Source organism: Numida meleagris, unplaced genomic scaffold (genome assembly GCF_002078875.1).
Source record: "Numida meleagris isolate 19003 breed g44 Domestic line unplaced genomic scaffold, NumMel1.0 unplaced_Scaffold218, whole genome shotgun sequence".
NCBI lineage: Eukaryota > Metazoa > Chordata > Aves > Galliformes > Numididae > Numida > Numida meleagris.
This window is the reverse complement of record NW_018363981.1, coordinates 62,670-81,003: the sequence shown is the minus strand read 5'-3', so window position 1 is coordinate 81,003 and position 18,334 is coordinate 62,670. Positions and strand designations below refer to the sequence as shown.

The following is an 18,334-nucleotide window of genomic DNA, read 5'->3' as shown; positions in this document are numbered from 1 at the left end:
TCCAAATTTTAAATTCTCAAGATAAAATCACATCAGATAATTCAGCTTTCTTTGAAAGATGCTTTTCATTGGAAAGCAGAAGTAACATGAGAGAGTAAAATGTTTAGACAAGACTACCAAGTAAATCTCTCTTCCTACTAGCTACTTCAAACTTGAAACACAACATACAAAAATGTTTCCATGTTTGCCTTCTTCCCAGGTGGTTTCAACTTGTTTCCCTTATGATCTGGATGAGATTCCAGTCCAGTAGACAGTAGGGTCTATAGCATAAGAGAGCAGGGGCCTCTTCATTCACAGTGTAAAATAGCAGCAGCTCCCACATTTTTTCCATTTCAACACTCCTTCATATTTTAGTTTCAGCACTTTTCTTTCTCCAGCACATACAAATCTGTATTTGTGGAAAACTGATTAGGAGAAAGATGGGAAGTCCATTAAGACAATAATTATTCCAGACACCAGAAAACTTTTTATTTTCATCCTTGTCTCACTGGCAAATTACTTTGTTCCGTGTGGGTATGTACATAAATAGGAAACTCCTGAAAGCAGCAAAAGATTGTGTATCATGAAAGCTCAGTAGCTTTCTTCTTTTTATGACTAAATGAGTTAGCCTTGACAACTCTGAGGCTACAGCAATGAATACACAGGAGTTTCAACCTTTTGTATAAAGAAACCAGAGCAAGATATCCGAATACTAGATTCACTTCTTTAAATAACAGGAAAAAAAATAGACTATTTTTGAATGTACCTGGTTTACCCTCAAGTTCATATAAAAATAGCGTTGTAGGACATGAAGAGGAGTAGAAATTCAAACAAAGATCTATCCTTAAGGCTGACAGTTTTATTCTTTTAAATTATCTTTACCTAGAAGATCTAATCAAATCTCTTCCCACTACAGATGTGTAACTGCAAGTACATAAAAATAACAAGCATACAAAGTACAGACTTTTACATATATTCCCTCCATCTCAGTAATCCTTAATCTTTTTACAAAAGCAGCAAATGCACAAAGGTCTCCCACACTACAGACTAGTGTATTTTAACCAAGAGCAAGAGGAAAAGGTGAGATGCAAAATAAACCCCTCTTGCTAACATTCTTTTTTATGTTTCCTGGTGTTCCTGGGTTATCTTGTCAACTTAATCTATGGGATCAACCCATAGACTAAAATGTGCTCTACCCATGAACGTAGATTTTTCCCATCTTGTTTTTATTTTCTTCTGACACTACAAGAGTATTTGTACCCATCACCCTTAGAACGCACACCTCTCAACGTTTCAGGTGGTAACAGTATACTAAATTAGAAAATCTCCACCATATTACCCTACTGGCATTAACCACAGACAACACTGTACAGAGTCCATGCTCACCTAACCCCTTACAAGTAAGCCAAAAGGAATTTTAAGGAAGCAAAGGCAAGTACTAGTCAGGTTTGTATTTCTACTGAATAACACAAACTCTACTCAACAAACCTATACAGTCAAACAAAAAACCCACAATCAACAGTACAACAAAATCCTCTGGTTCAAACTGCCATCCATAGTACAAGCCCTCTGCAACACATAGCTACTTAAAAAAATGTTAATGGAGAAAGTGAGGTAAGCTCAACAGCAACAGGTACATCACTTACTACAACAAACACCAAAGTAAGGCTCCTATACTCTGCTCCTTACACTGTTTCTATCTCTTACTGATAAGGCCAAGCATCTTTCCCACACTGGTACAGGTATCTGCATCACAGTAAACTGGTTGTTCAAGCTTTGGCAGGGAAACAACAGCAGACATACCTAGCACAAAGAAAAAGCAACACTTTGCCACACAGAAAGTACTGCCTACATCAGATTCAAGATCAGCCTTTATTTGAAAGAGGATCTCACAGCAAATGTGATAAATTATACACTCAGCAAACATACATGCTACAGTATTTGCCTTGCAGTTCTGAGTAAACAAATATAAATAGTGAATAATTCTACAACACAATATACCACATCACAGTAAAAGAACATGTCTACAGTGGGCTGGTCATCACAATTATATCTACTCCTGGTTATAAAAGTCTGAAGTACAGCAGAAATTTCTGATTATGTTAGCTTTATCTCCATCTTACTATTGTAACCACTTTCAAGGCACTTCAGTTACAGCCTAGATAACAATCCTGCCTATTCCAATGGTCTCCACCTTTCCAATTAGTTGTTCCCATTCAAATATTAATCTGTAGTTAGAATACAGGAAAGATACAGTCTTAACAAATGTCATCACTTCTGGCCACCAATTAGCACAAAGTGCTACTAACCAGGAGATCTGCATCATCCCATCCATCCAGGAAAAGATTTGATGCTTCTGATCTCAGTAGCTTCATCTCATCCATCATGTGATGGAACAAGGATAACGTAAAATGACTTAAGCATGAGAATCACAATGAGCTACAAGATCTAAAACTCTTGAGGAAATGGAAATCAAATACAATAAGCATTTATAAAGCTTTTATGTAGCACCTGCTCTGTAGCTTATTAATTGCACACTCACCAAGTACAAGTAGTTAAACTATTATGTTGAGAAAAACTACTATATCAAACACAATTGTTACCCAATTCAGATCTGTTCCCTTCCCTTAGCTCAAAGTGACTACTCACTCCAAATTCCAAAATAACTGTCACAGTTATCTCCCTAGTACTGGGATTATAAAGAAAATCTCACTAAACTGGTACCACGGAATCACAGAACAGCCCAGGTTGGAAGGGACCTGAAACATCACCATGCCAGACCTTCTGTGTGAGAATGGAGCCTAGATGAGATTACACAGCACCCTCACCACTCACATCTTGAAAACATCCAGTGATGGGGGCAGGGAGGGACCCCGTAAAGTTTTTGGTCAAATGTAGCCCTCTCACACACCTTCACAGAGAAGGCACAATTTCCAAGTTTTCTGCAAACATAAAACCTTTTTGACCATAAAACAGTCAGAATATGCACTGATATGACATCAAGTTGGGAGGGAGCTCTGATCTGCTGAAGGGCAGAAAGGCTCTACAGAGGGACCTGGCCAGACTGGATCGATGGGCCAAGGTAAACCGCATGAGTTTCAATAGGGCCAAGTGTCAGGCCCTGCACTTTGGTCACAACAACCCCAGGAAACCCCACAGGCCTGGAGAGGAGTGGCTGGAAAGCTGCGTGGCGGAAAGGGACCTTGGTGTGCTGATGGACAGTCAGCTGAATATGAGCCAGCAGTGTGCCCAGGTGGCCAAGAAGGCCAATGGCATTCTGGCTTGTATCAGGAATGGTGTGGTGAGCAGGACTAGGGAAGTCATCCTGCCCCTGTACTCAGCACTGGTGAGGCAACACCTTGAGTACTGCGTTCAGTTTTGGCCATCTCAATACAGAAGAAAGGACACTAAGGTGCTGGAGCAGGTCCAAAGAAGGGCAACAAGGCTGGTGAAGCTTGGAGAATATGCCCTACAAGGAGAGACTAAAGGAACTGGGGCTGTTTAGTCAGGGAAGAGGAGGCTGAGGGGAGATCTTATTGCTCTCTCCAAATACCTGAAAGGTGATTGCAGTGAGAGCAGGGTTGGTCTCTTTCTCAGTGGTGCCAGGTGACAGAACAAGGGGAAATGGCCTCGAGACACACCAGGGGAGGTTTAGGTTAGATATCAGGAAAAACTTGTTTACAGAAAGGTTTGTTAAGCACTGGAACAGGCTACCCAGGGAGGCGGCTGAGTCACCATCCCTGAATGTGTTTAAAAATCGTTTGGATGTGGTGGTCAGGGACATGATTTAGCAGGGGGTCATGCAAGTTAAGGTAGTATGGTTAGGTTGTGGTTGGACTTGATGATCTGGAAGGTCTTCTCCAACCTGAGCAATTCTATGATTCTATGATCTCCAGTGCAAGAGTATATACCAGAAATGGGAACATGGGAAAGAACCATCTCACGCTACATTTTCAGCAAAAAATTTACAATTCCTCACTTTCACCATTTAAAACATCCTGATGTCTCCAAACACAAAGAGAAGCCTACTGCCTATATGCTTGTTTCATTTATTTTCATTACACGCAAAGCTTTAAGGACATGAAACTGTTTATAGGCTGCAACTCTTAGCAGCAGAGAAACCATAAGGAATTCAGACGTGTGATTAACTTTTTCCAATTAACAGCATTATTCTGGAAATATCAGTATATAAATATAGGTTGAGGTGCTGAGGAATGAACATACCTTGATTTGTCCACCAGCCAACTCACTAGACAAACTGTTGTCAGCCTGGTTTAAACAAAGAGTTGTTTTAATTAGTGAAATATTAAAAACTGACAGGGCAAATTCAAAAAATACTTGACTACAATTAGATATTCCCCCCATAACGCGATAGAAAGCATAACAATGACAGCAGAGCAGCAAGATACCAGGCTGCAGTGAGGGAGGATTTGTTCAAACACAACAACAGTGGGCACAGAAATACCTTCAGAAGGCCTCAAGTAGGCAGGGATCTCCAGAGAGATACTCCTGCCTCCACTGCCAACTCCTAAATGAGGTCTGGGAAGGGGTGGATCCTGGCTTCAGCCCTTCCGGTCACCATGCACCTGAGCTCCCCTGGGTTGGCCCTGCCTTCCCACCAGGTGCTCAATCACTGTTTCAAGCTGTGACTTAGCATTTCCACTACACCCCCTCTCCCCACCATTAAAACAACTCTTAAATAGCAATTAACCTCTACTGGGCTACATGGGAGTACTCTAAGCATACCCATCTATCTTTTGTCCACCATGCAACAGTTCAGTAAACTGTATTTCCCCAAGCATCTGAAAAAAGCTTCCCAGTGAAAAGGTGCCTTTATAATACATCTCAGTCCTACTGTTTCAGATTTCACTCTGAAGTTCCTCCGGTCTAGTTCTGCATCCAGTTTAACACGATGAGGCCGTGGCAGTGGGGGGAGGAGACAGGCAAATGAAAGCAAACAGAACAACTGTTCCAATTAGTTTTTATTTCAGGCAAAGTTCAACTCACAGATTATTACTATACTGCACTGACTGCAGTTTTTACCTTCCTCTAGCTGTGATTGATTTTTCATCTTTTCACTTTCTAGAGACTATTCAGTCCAAGGTGATCAAAGAAAAACTGAACACTAGGAGGTATGTCAGCAAACTAGTGGGCCACAGCCACTGCATGCCATTCTCTCACCTGTCCCTTCACAGACCCTTATTCACTACTCATATATGGTGTACAGCCACCATGTTGTGTTTATGCATGATAGAAACTTGAACTGTGGAAACCAAGACCACTTCTGTCCTTATCTACTGCTAGCAGAACAGGTAATAAAGCATCGATGCTAGAGCAGATACTTTTAAATGAAAAAATGTTGTCATTCTGCAAACAAAGGAAAGGACAGATTTGTGTTTTTTCTTGGAAAAAAAATGACTGAAAAACCTTAAAAGATATACCAAACAAATCAATCTTTGAGGTTTAGTCATCTGAACTACTGTACTCCAAACACTGAAGTATAACAAATGAATCTCTTCCATGCAAAACACATACATATACACAAAATATAAACCGTATAAAACCCACAGAACAAATAAAGATGGCCCTTTATTCCTCCTATTCACACGTGCCGAACATATATGACAATCAAATCCTACTCTCAGTTCATGGAGGTTTATATTTAGGGAATCTCTTATATAAACTTCTTATGTAAGAACTCCTGTGTCCATATTCAATATGAAACAGTTAAACACAGCTATGTGCTGATAAACAGCCAGTGCAATAGGAGCCCTGAATCTTACACAAAATGTCATGAAATCTCATATAGTTTGAAGGCATCTGGATGTAAATACACATGTATAAGTACCCAGTTATTAAAGAACCATAGATAAAGTAAGAGTTTTATAGCCATGTTTGCCACCTATGTTTTTCTTACATTCTTGCCACCTTGTCTGAAACTCCAGCTCAGCAGACAGAAATGTCTTCCTGGAGGCAAGAATGAACACTCTCCCCCCAATTACATAGCCATGTGTGGGCTATGAGCAATTTTCCAAACGTAAAAGGAAAGAGAATTTGCTACATACATTAACAAGCTAAAACAAGTCAATCCGCAGATGGAATGGATCGAAGTGTCTATTTGAGTCACCTCAAAATTAATCCCCTGCAAGAATGTCCTCCCCCTCCAACTACACTCTTCCTTTAGTCCCTCCCAGAGGGAAAAGTCAAGCTCTAAGAACAAGCATCAAGGTCTTTTAGATGAATACAGTGTTCCACAGAATACATCCACCCTCTTTTTTTCCTAAAGATATTATATTCCCCTTCTCTCCTCCATTCTCAGGCATGAACATGCAGATAGCCAAGATACAATTTTATTCCCATAGTCTATCAAACACAATATTGTGTTTTATCAGAATAGTTCACAAAAAAAGGCTTCACTGCAGGTTCAGGTTAGGAATGGCATCTGTATGACACAGATACAAATGTCATCTTAAAAATGGTATAACAACAAAGATAATATTGATCATCTATAATCCAGGTGCTTTGAAGCAAGTTTGCTTGGAAACTTGGAAAAGTGAATGTGAGAAGTTAAAAATATTAGGAAAAGGAAATAGAATCATTATGATAGGTAGTTCTTCAAGGATTTCCAGGATATCACTTGCATTTGAGTTGCCACCTGCTGACTGTATTTTAAACAATACCTTAGTTAGGTGTCAAAATTGCATCACTGATTAAAATTTTCTACACCTTTCTCTTAAGCAAGCTGAAAACTCAAACTCAAAATTTGAAAGGTGCCTGAAAAAGAGATCCTTGCTCTGCTGAACTGTGGACAAGAAAGTCATACTCTTCTAAAAAAGCCTTAAGAAGCTCAATGTTAGCATAAGTTGCCCAGTATCTTTCTTGCAGAAGTATTAGAATTCCCTTTTTTTAAAATTAAAAAGAATCCCTTTCAGTTTAGGTGATGGAGTGCTGAAACAGACTGCCCAGAGAAGTTTTGGAGTCTCCACCCCTGGAGATGATCAAAAGCTGTCTGGACATGGTCCTGGGCAACTTACTCTTTGTGGTTCTGCTTGAGTAGGAGATTGAACCAGACAACCTCCAGAGGTCCCTTTCCACCTCAGTCTTCCTGTGATTCTGCGAAACAGAAAACCTACAAGCTGATGAGGTTGCAAAGAATTATAACAGAGAGCAGCCCTGAGGAGAAGGATTGGGTAGTGCTGACTGATGAGAGATTCAGCAAGAGCCAGCAACGTGCGCTTGCAGCCCGGAAGGCCAACCGTATCCTCGGTTGCATCAAGAGAAGTGTGACCAGCAGGTGGAGGGAGGTGATTCTGCCCCTCTACTCTACTCTCATGAGACCGCAGCCTGGAGTACTGCATCCAGTTCTGGAGCCCCCAACACAAGAAGCACATGGAGTTGTCAGAGTAGGTCCAGAGGAGGGCCATAAAGATGATCAGAGGGCAAGAGCACCTTTCCCCTATGAGGACAGGCTGAGAGAGTTGGGGCTCTTCAGCCTGGAGAAGGCTCTAAGGAGACCTTACAGCAGCCTTCCAGTACCTGAATGGGGGCCTATAGGAAAACTTTTTATAAGGGCATGCAGCGACAGGAAGAGGGAAATGGTTTTAAACTGGAAGAAGGTAGATTTAGACTAGATATTAGGAAGAAATTCTTTACTGTGAGGGTGGTGAGACATTGGAACAGGTTGCCCAGTGAGGTTGTGAGTGCCCCCTCCCTGGAAGCATTCAGGGACAGGTTGGATGGGGCTTTGAGCAACCTGGTCTAGAGGGAGGTGTCCCATCCTATAGCAGGGGAGTTGGAACTAGACGATCTAAAAGGTCCCTTCCAACCCAAACCATTCTGTGATTCTATTGTTCTAATATCACCAATTCTTACACTGGAGTACTGGCTAGATAAAGGAAGCAACACTACTGGGAACTCGCAAGCAAAATCCACCTAGCCCTGCTTAACTGAAGAGCGTATAATTTGGCCAACTGCCACTTAGAAAATGATGTGGCTTCACTCATAAGCAAAATCAGTTGCTCCAACAACTCATGAAACAACACAAGTTGTGCCAGACAGCACTAACAGTGACCGGGAACAGGCACTTCAATTACAAATTCCACCTGTCAGATCCATCCATGAGCTTTGAATTTCATTACCATTCATAAACTTGGTACTTATTCCTTCGCAGATAGACTATACAAAATTTAAATAAAAGAGAAAGAAACCATTTCAGCAACTATTCCTCCATTTTAAAAAAGGGTCCTGGTCAGTAACTCTAAACAATTCTTTTCATTCAGGCCGCAAATAAAGAAAAAGCATAAAGACTACAATTCTCCTTATACTGTCAAACCAAACAAAAGGAGAAAACTCCACAGAAAGTTCTGTCTCCATTCAAACCCATCTTAATCACTCCTTTCAGTAAATTGTCCAGGCATAAATGAGGGTTACGCATTTACTTTATCGAGGCCACTGACAAGCAAACAGAAATGAACTGATTTATACAATCTCTCAGAATGTCAACTACTTATAAATAACTTAAAAACAATTACAAACATCACAGTTAACCATACACAACAAAACAGACTGAGCAATGAAACTGCCAACTGTGGTAAAGAGCTACATTTCATTTATTTGCACTAGGCTGACAAAGTTTCTCAGAGGTAGCGGATGGACTTCAACTACTCAAGTAATGCACTCATAACAATTACAGAAGACAGAAAAAAAACAACACTGTGGCAACAGGAATTATGTAATGCAGAAACATAGGATATGTGAACATAAAATAATTTATGGAACTAGTATACAAAAAGTTTCCCCAATAAAGAAGAAAGCAGAAGCACTGAGTTAACTGAAGCAATAACCTAGAATTTTTGGATCTTGGAAATGTGAAGAGTTCCCTACCTCACTACAGACTTCTGGGTTAACATAAACAAATGGGTTACTTTTCTCCATGCAGCTGCACAGCAACACTAAAATGCAGATAGCTTTGACACAAAGCTAAGTAACTTTCAGAAGTAATGTAAACTGTCCAGATATCAAAGAAATATATAATGTAACAAACAGGAAAGAAAGTTTAATGTACTAGGGCATTAAAATGCTTGAAACAGCAGCCGTAATTCAGTTTGACTGCATTTATAAAAGAAAGTTAGCAATAACTGAAGATGTAGTCAGAGGACTTGTTTCTAAAGTCACACCATTGTTACTTTTTTTTTTTGTAATACTGCTGTGTATATCAACATCAGAATTAAAAGAAAAAAAAGCTTTGGTTTTGGTTTTTTGTTTCCCCCTCCTCCTTACAGTGAGCTGCTATATTTCTCTTTCCCCATTAGAAGGTTTCAGTCATTGTATATGAATGTTTCCTAACAAATTCTTGATTAATGAATATCTCATTACTACAACAATGAGAACAACCAATAGAATACATAAACACCTTAAGATTATCCAGTTGCAAATAATGAACAGGAACACAAGAAGTATCGTGAAATATTTCACCACCTGATAAATATCAGACAGCCAATCAACATATTATACTTAAGAGCATCTTGCTGAAATCAGACTCCATGTCTGTATGCATGAAGTTCCTCTGTCATTGCCAGACACATCCAGTTTATTCAGTTTACTGGGTAAATCGACACTTTTCCCAATCACTAAATTTCTTTATTCAATCACTGATCCAATTATGCCAGAAGTTCACATATCAGCAATATCACAATGAAGTTACAGTGAATCATCATGGAAGATTACACTTTTCCTTTCAGTAACTGCAAAAGAATTCAAGAAATTCTGAAAACAGTAATTCAGAAAGACTTACACTTGAACTTGAACTCCCTATTAGTACACACAATAAATTCCATGGCCATGGTAAATGAACAAAACTGACACCAAATTTTATATCATTAAGAAATCACCAATAGAGCCAGCTCCTCATTTTTTCCTGAGAGTTGTCAGAATTATTAATGACTCCTATGAAAACCTTGTTTTGCTTTGCACATATGCTTCATTTCTCTCACTACTTCAAGTATAACCAATGGAAAAACCTCTGCCTGCTTGAACAGTCCTACTATTTTTTAAAAGTTTCTCTCTCCTCTTCTTTACAAGTCTTCTGAGCGCTTACTCACTAGGGAACAAATTCACACAACTGTAGCAGTATTCACAAGGGTAAGCCAAAGCAAATGGAGAGAACAACTGAAAAATGTTATTATACACAATGTTTTCTCTACAAGCAAACAGCAAGAGAAGCACCAATTCCCTTGAAAGACCAGTTGAAAGTTTTTCCAGGCTCTCTGGGAAATGAACAATACAATAGTCAGAATGGAAGCTGAAAGCACAGAAACATGATTCAAAGCTAAGAAGTACTATCAGGCTTCAGAGTTTTAAACAGAAGCCTTTGTTTCTCACTGGCAAGGACCTAACTCAAGAAATAAGGCTCAGTTCTCGGCTCTTCCAAAACTCTAGGCTTAAAAGGCACTGCAATTTCTGCCACTTCGGGTCTTGCCCTATTAACTGCCCAGCCTTCTTAAGCAGAATAGAGAAGCAACATACTTCACTGGGCTCCTCCAGGCAGTCTTTTCCCTTCTTTAATAGCAGCAAGGCCTATAATCCTGCTTTAAGCACAAGATGCACAATTCCATATGGTTAAGTAATAATAGGTATCTCTGTGCAAGTTACATCTGAGAACCTGAAGTCGCTCTGCAAAAGGCAGGAACTGTTACTGCCTCCAAAAAGACAGAAAGTGAATCCCAGAACTACATTTCAAGCTCTCTCACTGCATATAACTTTAAATTTAAAGCTACATTTCCAGTGACAATATCTGAATGAGTCAATGACATGGAGAACATGCAACAGCAGTCTGCTTTTCTTGAATGTCAATCCTCTGTGCTCCAAGCATTACTCACCAAGTCCTTTAAAAGCAAAATAATGCTCAAAAATATACTAAATTGAAGAAAAGCCATTACTCACATCTCATACCAGCTTAGCTTAACCATGATCTCTGATAAACAGTATACTTAAAACCTTCATAAAATCTTATTCCTCCAGGGAACAGAGTTTCACTATAAGCACAGGTATAAAGAACTAACCAGCTCAACTGGTTGATTATACAGCGCTAATTTATTGAACTTGGAATGTCAAGATGCTTTCCCCTTCTCAAATGAGCAAAATCCATTAAAATGCAACTCTCAAAGAGGCTTCTGATTACTTAGCAGTTATTTTCAGCAAAGCAGCTCCTTTATCACACAACTGTTGCCTGTTTTCACACTATTACCTTGAACTAGGCTATGAATCAATATTTTACTCCTCATCTTCCCCAAAACTGCTGTTCTGTACTTGCAGATTCCAGACGTTACAGCTGTCACACTTTCCCAATTAGTTCCCAAATTTTCTTTCTGAAAAGCATGCTATCTCCTGCAAGCCACAGAGCTGGGGCACCTCATGAACTACCCTTTACCTTTCAGGAAGGGTGAGCTTACTGACACTATATATTTTCCTAATATACAAAAATAATGTCTATTATCTCCCCAGGAAAGAATGAGCATTTGCAAATCAAAATAAAGCTGAGAGCAGCAGTATGCATAACCACAGGAAACAGTTGAAGTGTTACACCTGCATAGAAATAAAAGGTCAAAACGCCATTTTTCTTCAAAGCACCTTTGCACAGCAAAGAAAGGTATCGGCAAAAAACACTGATAAAGACAAAGATTTTGGCATGCTACTCTTGCACTTCATGTGGGATATAGTTCTGGTTGGTTTCATTTCATCAACTCTAAAGACAAAACCATTTTACTACAGAAAAGCCACTGTTTGGAGAAAGCTCTGTGCTGAAAGAAAAAAAATCACCACAAATGAAGCATATCCCATGAAACATCAAAAAAGTAACAGCAATGTATTTGTTTTTTCAGCAAAATTTTTAAGCCTCCAAGGAAAGAACTCTAAGGAAGAAAATAAAGATTCCAACTCGAATTAAAAATATTTCTTCCCTTCTGCCATTATAAAGCATCTTGGAAAGCATATGTAATTCAGTATGAATAGACAAACCTTCACATAAGTTTCAAGTCCACACATGTAAGCATGCTTTTCTATAGTCAGGCAAAGGAGTGGAAAGATGGTTCCAAAATACTTTAAAGTTACCACAGTACGTAAGAAAGAAGTAACACAGTAAAGGAATGCTGGTAACCATCAAAATATTACAGAACATGGGACACTCCCCAAATAATGCAGAACAGCTGGATTAAAGCTGCAGCAAGGACATTTCCAAGCATCTGCTGAAAAAAAACATCTGCAAGATCACAAAAAGCACAGAACTTATTTTGGAAACAACTACAGAACTTTATTATTAGCTCTTTCCATAGTCATAATATCTAAAGAAAGGGTATGTGACAATATTTACCATCAAAGTTTACTTATGGATGGGAGATGTGTTTCTAAAAAGAATAGGTGTATGGCTCACATTTGAAAAATACAATTTTCTTTTCTACAAACCATAACCAAAGAGCAAGAGCAGCTAAAATAAACTAAGTTTTTAGATGCTTATAATATTAGAGTTTAAAAAAAAAATACAACAGTATTTTGAATTGGTAAGAGACAGCAGAGAGGAATATTAACAAATAGAATAATGCCAGTAGATTTCACATAAACAGATTAATCTAAAAACTTCTTATAAGTTAGAATACAATCTCCTACTTAAAACCTACAACTTCCCCAGGGAACTTAGACTTATATATCCAAATCTGTTGAAATTGTAAATGAAAATGCTACATTTCCCAGAAGCCGGGAATAGGTTATAAATTGTTCTTCATTTTTTGATCTCCCAAATCAAAGCCATATTAATGAAAAAAGTTCCTAACAATTAAAATCACTGATAGCAACAGACTGTCTTTCTAAATCAAAATCAGACTCCTCCTTCATTAAACTCAAGAATGAACACTTAGTAACCAAAATCAAGGCACCTAAAATACAAAAAATAAAAGTAATCAAATAACTTGGTGAAAATACAATATCAACAGTCTGGAAAATAAACAAATTGTCTTAGTTTCAGTTGGGACAGAATTGCTTTTTTCAGTATGTCTGGTATGATGCCATATTTTGGTTCTAGAAGAAAAACAACGTTGATAACACATCAGTATTTATAGTTGCTGCTAAGCAATATTGTATAGACCCAAGACCATTCATTTACAGCAAAGGGCCCAAGGAGCTGGAAGGGAACAGAAGTAGGACAGCTGACTTAAAGTGGCCAAAGGAATATTCCAAGTCATATCACATCAAGCAGAAGGAGTTTTGAAGGGGGTGGGAGGGCACCTGGCTTTCTTCTGCTGCTAGAGAGGCTAGCTAAGCATCAGTCAGGGAGGGGTGGTGAGCAACCTCTGAGTTCTACTTTCCCCCCCACCCCCCCATTCTCTCCCCCATCCCACTGAGAACACGAGGGAAGTGCGTAAACAACTGTGTGGTGCTGAGCCACCTGCTGGGTTAAACCGTAACACTAATGCATTTGGATTGCAAACACTGTAGTAGCATAGAAAGGCTCAGATATTCAAGGAAAACGAACCCTGAACCAAATATTCAGGAAATCATTCTCCAGGTGTACAAGCACACTATACCCACAAAGATATTCTTCACTCTAACAGAAACTATTTTCAGGACACTGACTGCTAGGGAAGCATCCTCTAACAAGCCACTATCACCTATTAGCCATTAAAGTTCAAGTGCACAAAAGTTTATTTTAACTGAAAATAAAAACACGTTTATAGGTTGAAGTCATTACCACTTGCTTTTTCACTGTACCCACAAGCACAGATCTTTCCATGAATTGAGAAGAAAACCCAGATGCCCTCAGCCCTACCCTTTTTGTTTGTTTCTAGGCTAAGGCTTAGATATCACCACCACCTCTGTCTTTTAGAGAATCAATGCAGAATGATAGATGAAATAAATTTTAAAAGCTCAGTTCTAGAAGGGCCTCCTGAAATGTTAACTTAATACAGTAATGGTGTTCAGAGAGCAATCTTTCACATTCTCCAAAAATCACAGGTACATTCCCAAATGTATTCAGCAACCTCTTTCTGCTATCACCGAAGTTCAAAGTGTGTCAATTTAGCTTATGACTTTGTAATTCCTTAACAGCATCTGGCATAAAGACAGTTTAATCTATGAACCATCTCTTAACCCAACCTCCTTGCTCTCTCATTTAGCAAACATAGCTAAAATGAATACAGTGAAGTATACTCCTGTCAGCGTGCCATGGATGTTGCATGAAGCAGGGTAGTAGACTGCTCTATTCCCAGGTATAAAATATCATCTTCCAGGTTGCTTTTCTGAAAGTCAGTCTTCATTCACATGGCAGGCCTACCTTTACGAACACTGGCCTGCTAAAACTTTGACAATTCCAGGATGCCAGCTTCCCCTACCTCATACACCATCCCTTGCTAAAATAATTTGCTGCTGAACACCTGCAAATATATGCATGAAAACCCCTGCCCTCATACAGGCCTGTGGCATAAGAAACAATTAAGCAATTTCCAAGGTCTGAACTGACGTTCAGAGAGGATACAGACACCTGCACACCTCTTCCTTCCAGCCACAAAAATACTGAAGCCAGGAGAAACAAATAAGCAGAGAAAAAAGCAGCTCATTGTTCCCAGCCTTTTCTGTCACACACATTTTCCTTCACAGTCAGTGTCTCCACCAAGAGATTTTCCAAGAGAAGGTTCTTTAGGAATAGCTCAGGTGTCACTGATATACAAAGACTGTCATTTGGATTTGGTAACTTCCGCATGCTTCAGTCCTGCAATTGAGTCCTTTGTACAGGAGGTCCATGCACTGAGAGCAGGCTGACTTGCAAAAATTCTTCCTTCTCTAGGCTTTCCTCCGTTGATGCCAGTCAGGTGTGGCCTATCAACTGGCTTTAGTGCGAAACAGAGTTTGTTCCACATTTCATTCAGGCAATTCATTTTAATTCTTACACTATCAGTGTGAGGTAAATGAGTACTTTACTTAACATCTGGACAAACACTCCATTGTGAACTTCCCAACTCTACTCAATGACTCAAAATAAGCAATCATTAGCCATACAGTATTTTAGATAGCATTTGATGGGTAAAAAGTGCAGCCAAAAGCTGTACTTCTACCAAACATAGCTGCAAAACATACATGGCTTTTTTCACAACAGAAAAATACAAAGACAAACAGCAATGTGCAAGCCATTTCAATAGCTTTTTGGTTCCCCCAACCCCCTCCAAGAAAGAATTAATGCTTTAAGTCTCTGAGAAGTTTTGCAAAGCTGATGCATAAGCCACATTCAGCATTCATTGCTATGACAAGAATTCTTCATTCTTAGGAGATAGTCAGTAGGGATCAGGATCAGCATACAAATGAGTAACAATTTTATCATTTAAGTGGCAGCAAGAAAAACTTTACTAGAAATTCTCATTAGGAATAAAGCAGGACAGGGGGCCCTACATTTCAATGTCCAGCCAACCTTTAATTTCCTGCAGTAAGTTTAGTGACTTCTACAATGACTTTCCTTGCATTGCAAATATTTCACCATGTTTGTTTTTCCTTCATTATACCTGTTCTTCAATTTTAACACTGCTTGCTATTTTGGTTTCCATCTGCGGTTTGGAGACAGACAAGTAATTACACTAATAATGTTTTACTCAAATAACCCTCACTGATACAAAACAAAATACTGCTTCATTCTCTACCAGTTTGGCGATTTCAAGAAAAGTTAGGCACAGAAGTGATGAAGAAAACCTTTATCAGCTTGTCAGACCCAAAAATAATTATTATATTATTTCAGTCTTTTGCACTATTCAGAATCTCAGTGATATTGCAACTTCTTCTAGCCATAAAACTTATGGTCAAAGAGAGAGATCATCTCTCAACACATTTAAGGGACACACTCATAGCCACCCTACAAGCAGCACCACCAGAGAAACAGTCCCTATTTTTGTGTCCACATGTAAATATTTTCTGCATGACCAGGAAACAAGAGCAAGACAGAGAAGCTAATGCCTACAGTAACAAGACCCATAAAGTACCAGAGTTGGTTAGTAAAATGAAGTATGAACTGCAGCCAGGTATTTTGGATTAAGTCAGAAATCACAAAAAAAAACCCACTGATTAAACCATTTGTAGCTGCTGCCTGAATGACTGATTAAGCCTTCCAATAAACATTAATTATTGGAAGTTATCAATTTAATTACAATTAATTACAAAAAGTCTTTTGGCTACTTAAGATGAAAAGGCCACTATTTGCAGTACTTCAGAGGTTCTATTTTACAACTTCAAAGTCATCAAGAATTTCATTTGCTTCAGAAAAGCCCCATTTGATCATCTATACAATAAATTTAACTAACTTACCGCAGCACTTTCTTTCAAAAATCAGCCAACTTGAAACATCTGTATTCAGTCACAGCATTCAGCAATATCCAGAAGTTTCCTATCAAACCATCAGATAAAATAGACTCAAAGTCTCCTTCATACAGGTACAGCCCTTTCAGTTCTCACTGTTTCATTTCCTACCTAATAGAAGGTAAACGCTGTATTTACAGATAATATTGCACGGCTTAGCATATTTTTTGAAGTATATTATAGAAACTGCTATAATGATCAGCTAATCATAGGTTTGGGAATGTAAGAATTTGTTGCGGCGCAATTCCTTACCACTCAGAATAAGACTATTCTGATTTTGAAGATTACAACTCTGGAGTATGATCCATCAAAAGAGACTCCAAAAGCTGCTTACAACATAAGCAGATGCTAAAAGACACAACGATCCTGAAACTTGAAGAATTCCTCTTCACGATTACAGAATTTGCACTTTCCTTTCTATATAGGAAAGCTGATAGTTTTAGGCAGTGACAGGAAACCACTGCAGAGAGAAGTCTGCCATCAGGAGACGTTTGGGTCGGTATCAAAGACAAGCTACACCATTCACCACAGAAACCAAAACATTCTGCTCCAATAGGTTTATGACTGTTTCAACACAGATTCACAGCTGACTACAACCCATGAAACACTCCCTGAGAAGTGAGCCCTGAAAGGCTGCCACACAGATGTTCCACCCACCCCCAAGGCGGTCAAAATTAAAACCCAGAAGCAGGGTTCCCCCCCACCTTACAAGCCTGTAGGTTTAAGTAACATGCCTTGCCGCTAAGCTACCCTGCGCTGAGACCCAGCCCGGTCAACCAAACGAAGGAGCATCTTAAAGGCTCTCCGGCGGCACGTCGCTGGAGCACGGCACGCCTCCGGGCCCACTTCCGCCATCCCTCCCTGCCCGCAGCGCCTGAGCGCCCGCTGCGGCTCCTTACTACCTTTGCCCTCTCCGTAACATGAGCCCTTGAACCCTCTCCCAAAAGGGCCAAGATCCCTAACGCTCTCACCTGCCCTAGCCCAGCAATCCCCTCCCCCCGGGGCTCGCCTCCCGCCCGGCCCGCACTACCAGAGGCAAGCAGGCCCCAGGACAGGCCCCGGGAGGCGGCGGACTCGCTCGACAAGCGCCGCAGGGAATCCCCACCCCACCACGTCCCTAGGGGCAAAGACTCCTCAGCCCGGCACAGGAAGCAGTTCTCCCCTGTCCCCTCCGGAGGTACTACGGCCCGTCGAGGCGGCGTAGTGCCACCACTCTGCTGCTGAACACTCCGCACGGCAGCGAGCTCCTCCGCCCCGCCAGGAACAAAGCCCCTGCCAGAACAATACCCCGCGCCGCCACAGCTACCGGGCACACACACGGAATTCTCAACAACCGCCGAAGTTTTTACCTCACTACCCCGGCCCTGTAGCGGCCCCCCGAGCCGGCGGGGTAAGCTCTGCGGCAGAACTAATCCTCCTCCCCCTGCGCCACACACGCTTGTTTTTTCATTTCCTACAGTCCCGCCCGCCGTGGAGAAACCTTCACCGCCTCGGTTAGGGCTGAGGAGGCGTGGAGGAGGCGCGTCCCACTGTTCTCCGCTTGGGGGCGGGGGGCCCGCGGCGCGCGGAGCAGGCCCAGCACTCCGGCCTCACCTGATACTGCTTTCTATACAACGAGAAATGCAGTTCCTTCCGCCTGTTTAGCGCGACCCTCTTTGGGGCCCCGGGACAGGCTGGCCCCCGTCACCCAAGAGGTGCGTCGTCTGGAAGGCGGAGGGTCTTCGGGCCGATGCGAACGCTGCAGCCCGGTAGGGCCCTGCAAGGCTTTGCTGACAGAGCCCGTGCCCTAGTAGCTTTGAGCAGAAGTGTAAGGCATAGATACTGCTCAGTTAACCATGGCTGCCAAAGGAAAGGAGTGAGCTTAGAGCTGTGGACAGCCACGTGCAATGCAGTACAGGGGTAAAGCAAAAAATACACAGGCTCTTGAGGGGTGTTCACCATCCTAAGTGCCTCAGCTCAGCATCTCAGGTTC

The 18,334-nt window shown here is 40.8% G+C and overlaps 1 protein-coding gene across 32 annotated transcripts in view; it reads right to left on the bottom strand.

Moving 5' to 3' along the window:
* Positions 1-18,334, bottom strand: part of TNS3 (tensin 3) — a 290,201-nt gene that overhangs the window by 237,118 nt on the left and 34,749 nt on the right. For 8 of the 32 annotated variants that reach the window (XM_021382373.1, XM_021382374.1, XM_021382372.1 and 5 more), the window contains exons 1-2: positions 17,712-17,898; positions 4,204-4,248 (exon numbers count right to left, since the gene is read on the bottom strand). The exons of 2 other annotated variants lie outside the window; for them this stretch is intronic. Coding sequence is in view for 4 of the 30 variants with exons in the window: in XM_021382346.1 (XP_021238021.1) it covers positions 4,204-4,248 (45 nt within the window). In the remaining 26 variants the exon portion in view is untranslated. Of the gene's footprint in view, positions 1-4,203; positions 4,249-16,311; positions 16,391-17,333; positions 17,622-17,711; positions 17,900-18,334 lie in introns of those variants that run through there. 22 more of the 32 variants (XM_021382356.1, XM_021382358.1, XM_021382355.1 and 19 more) reach the window with 9 other exon arrangements.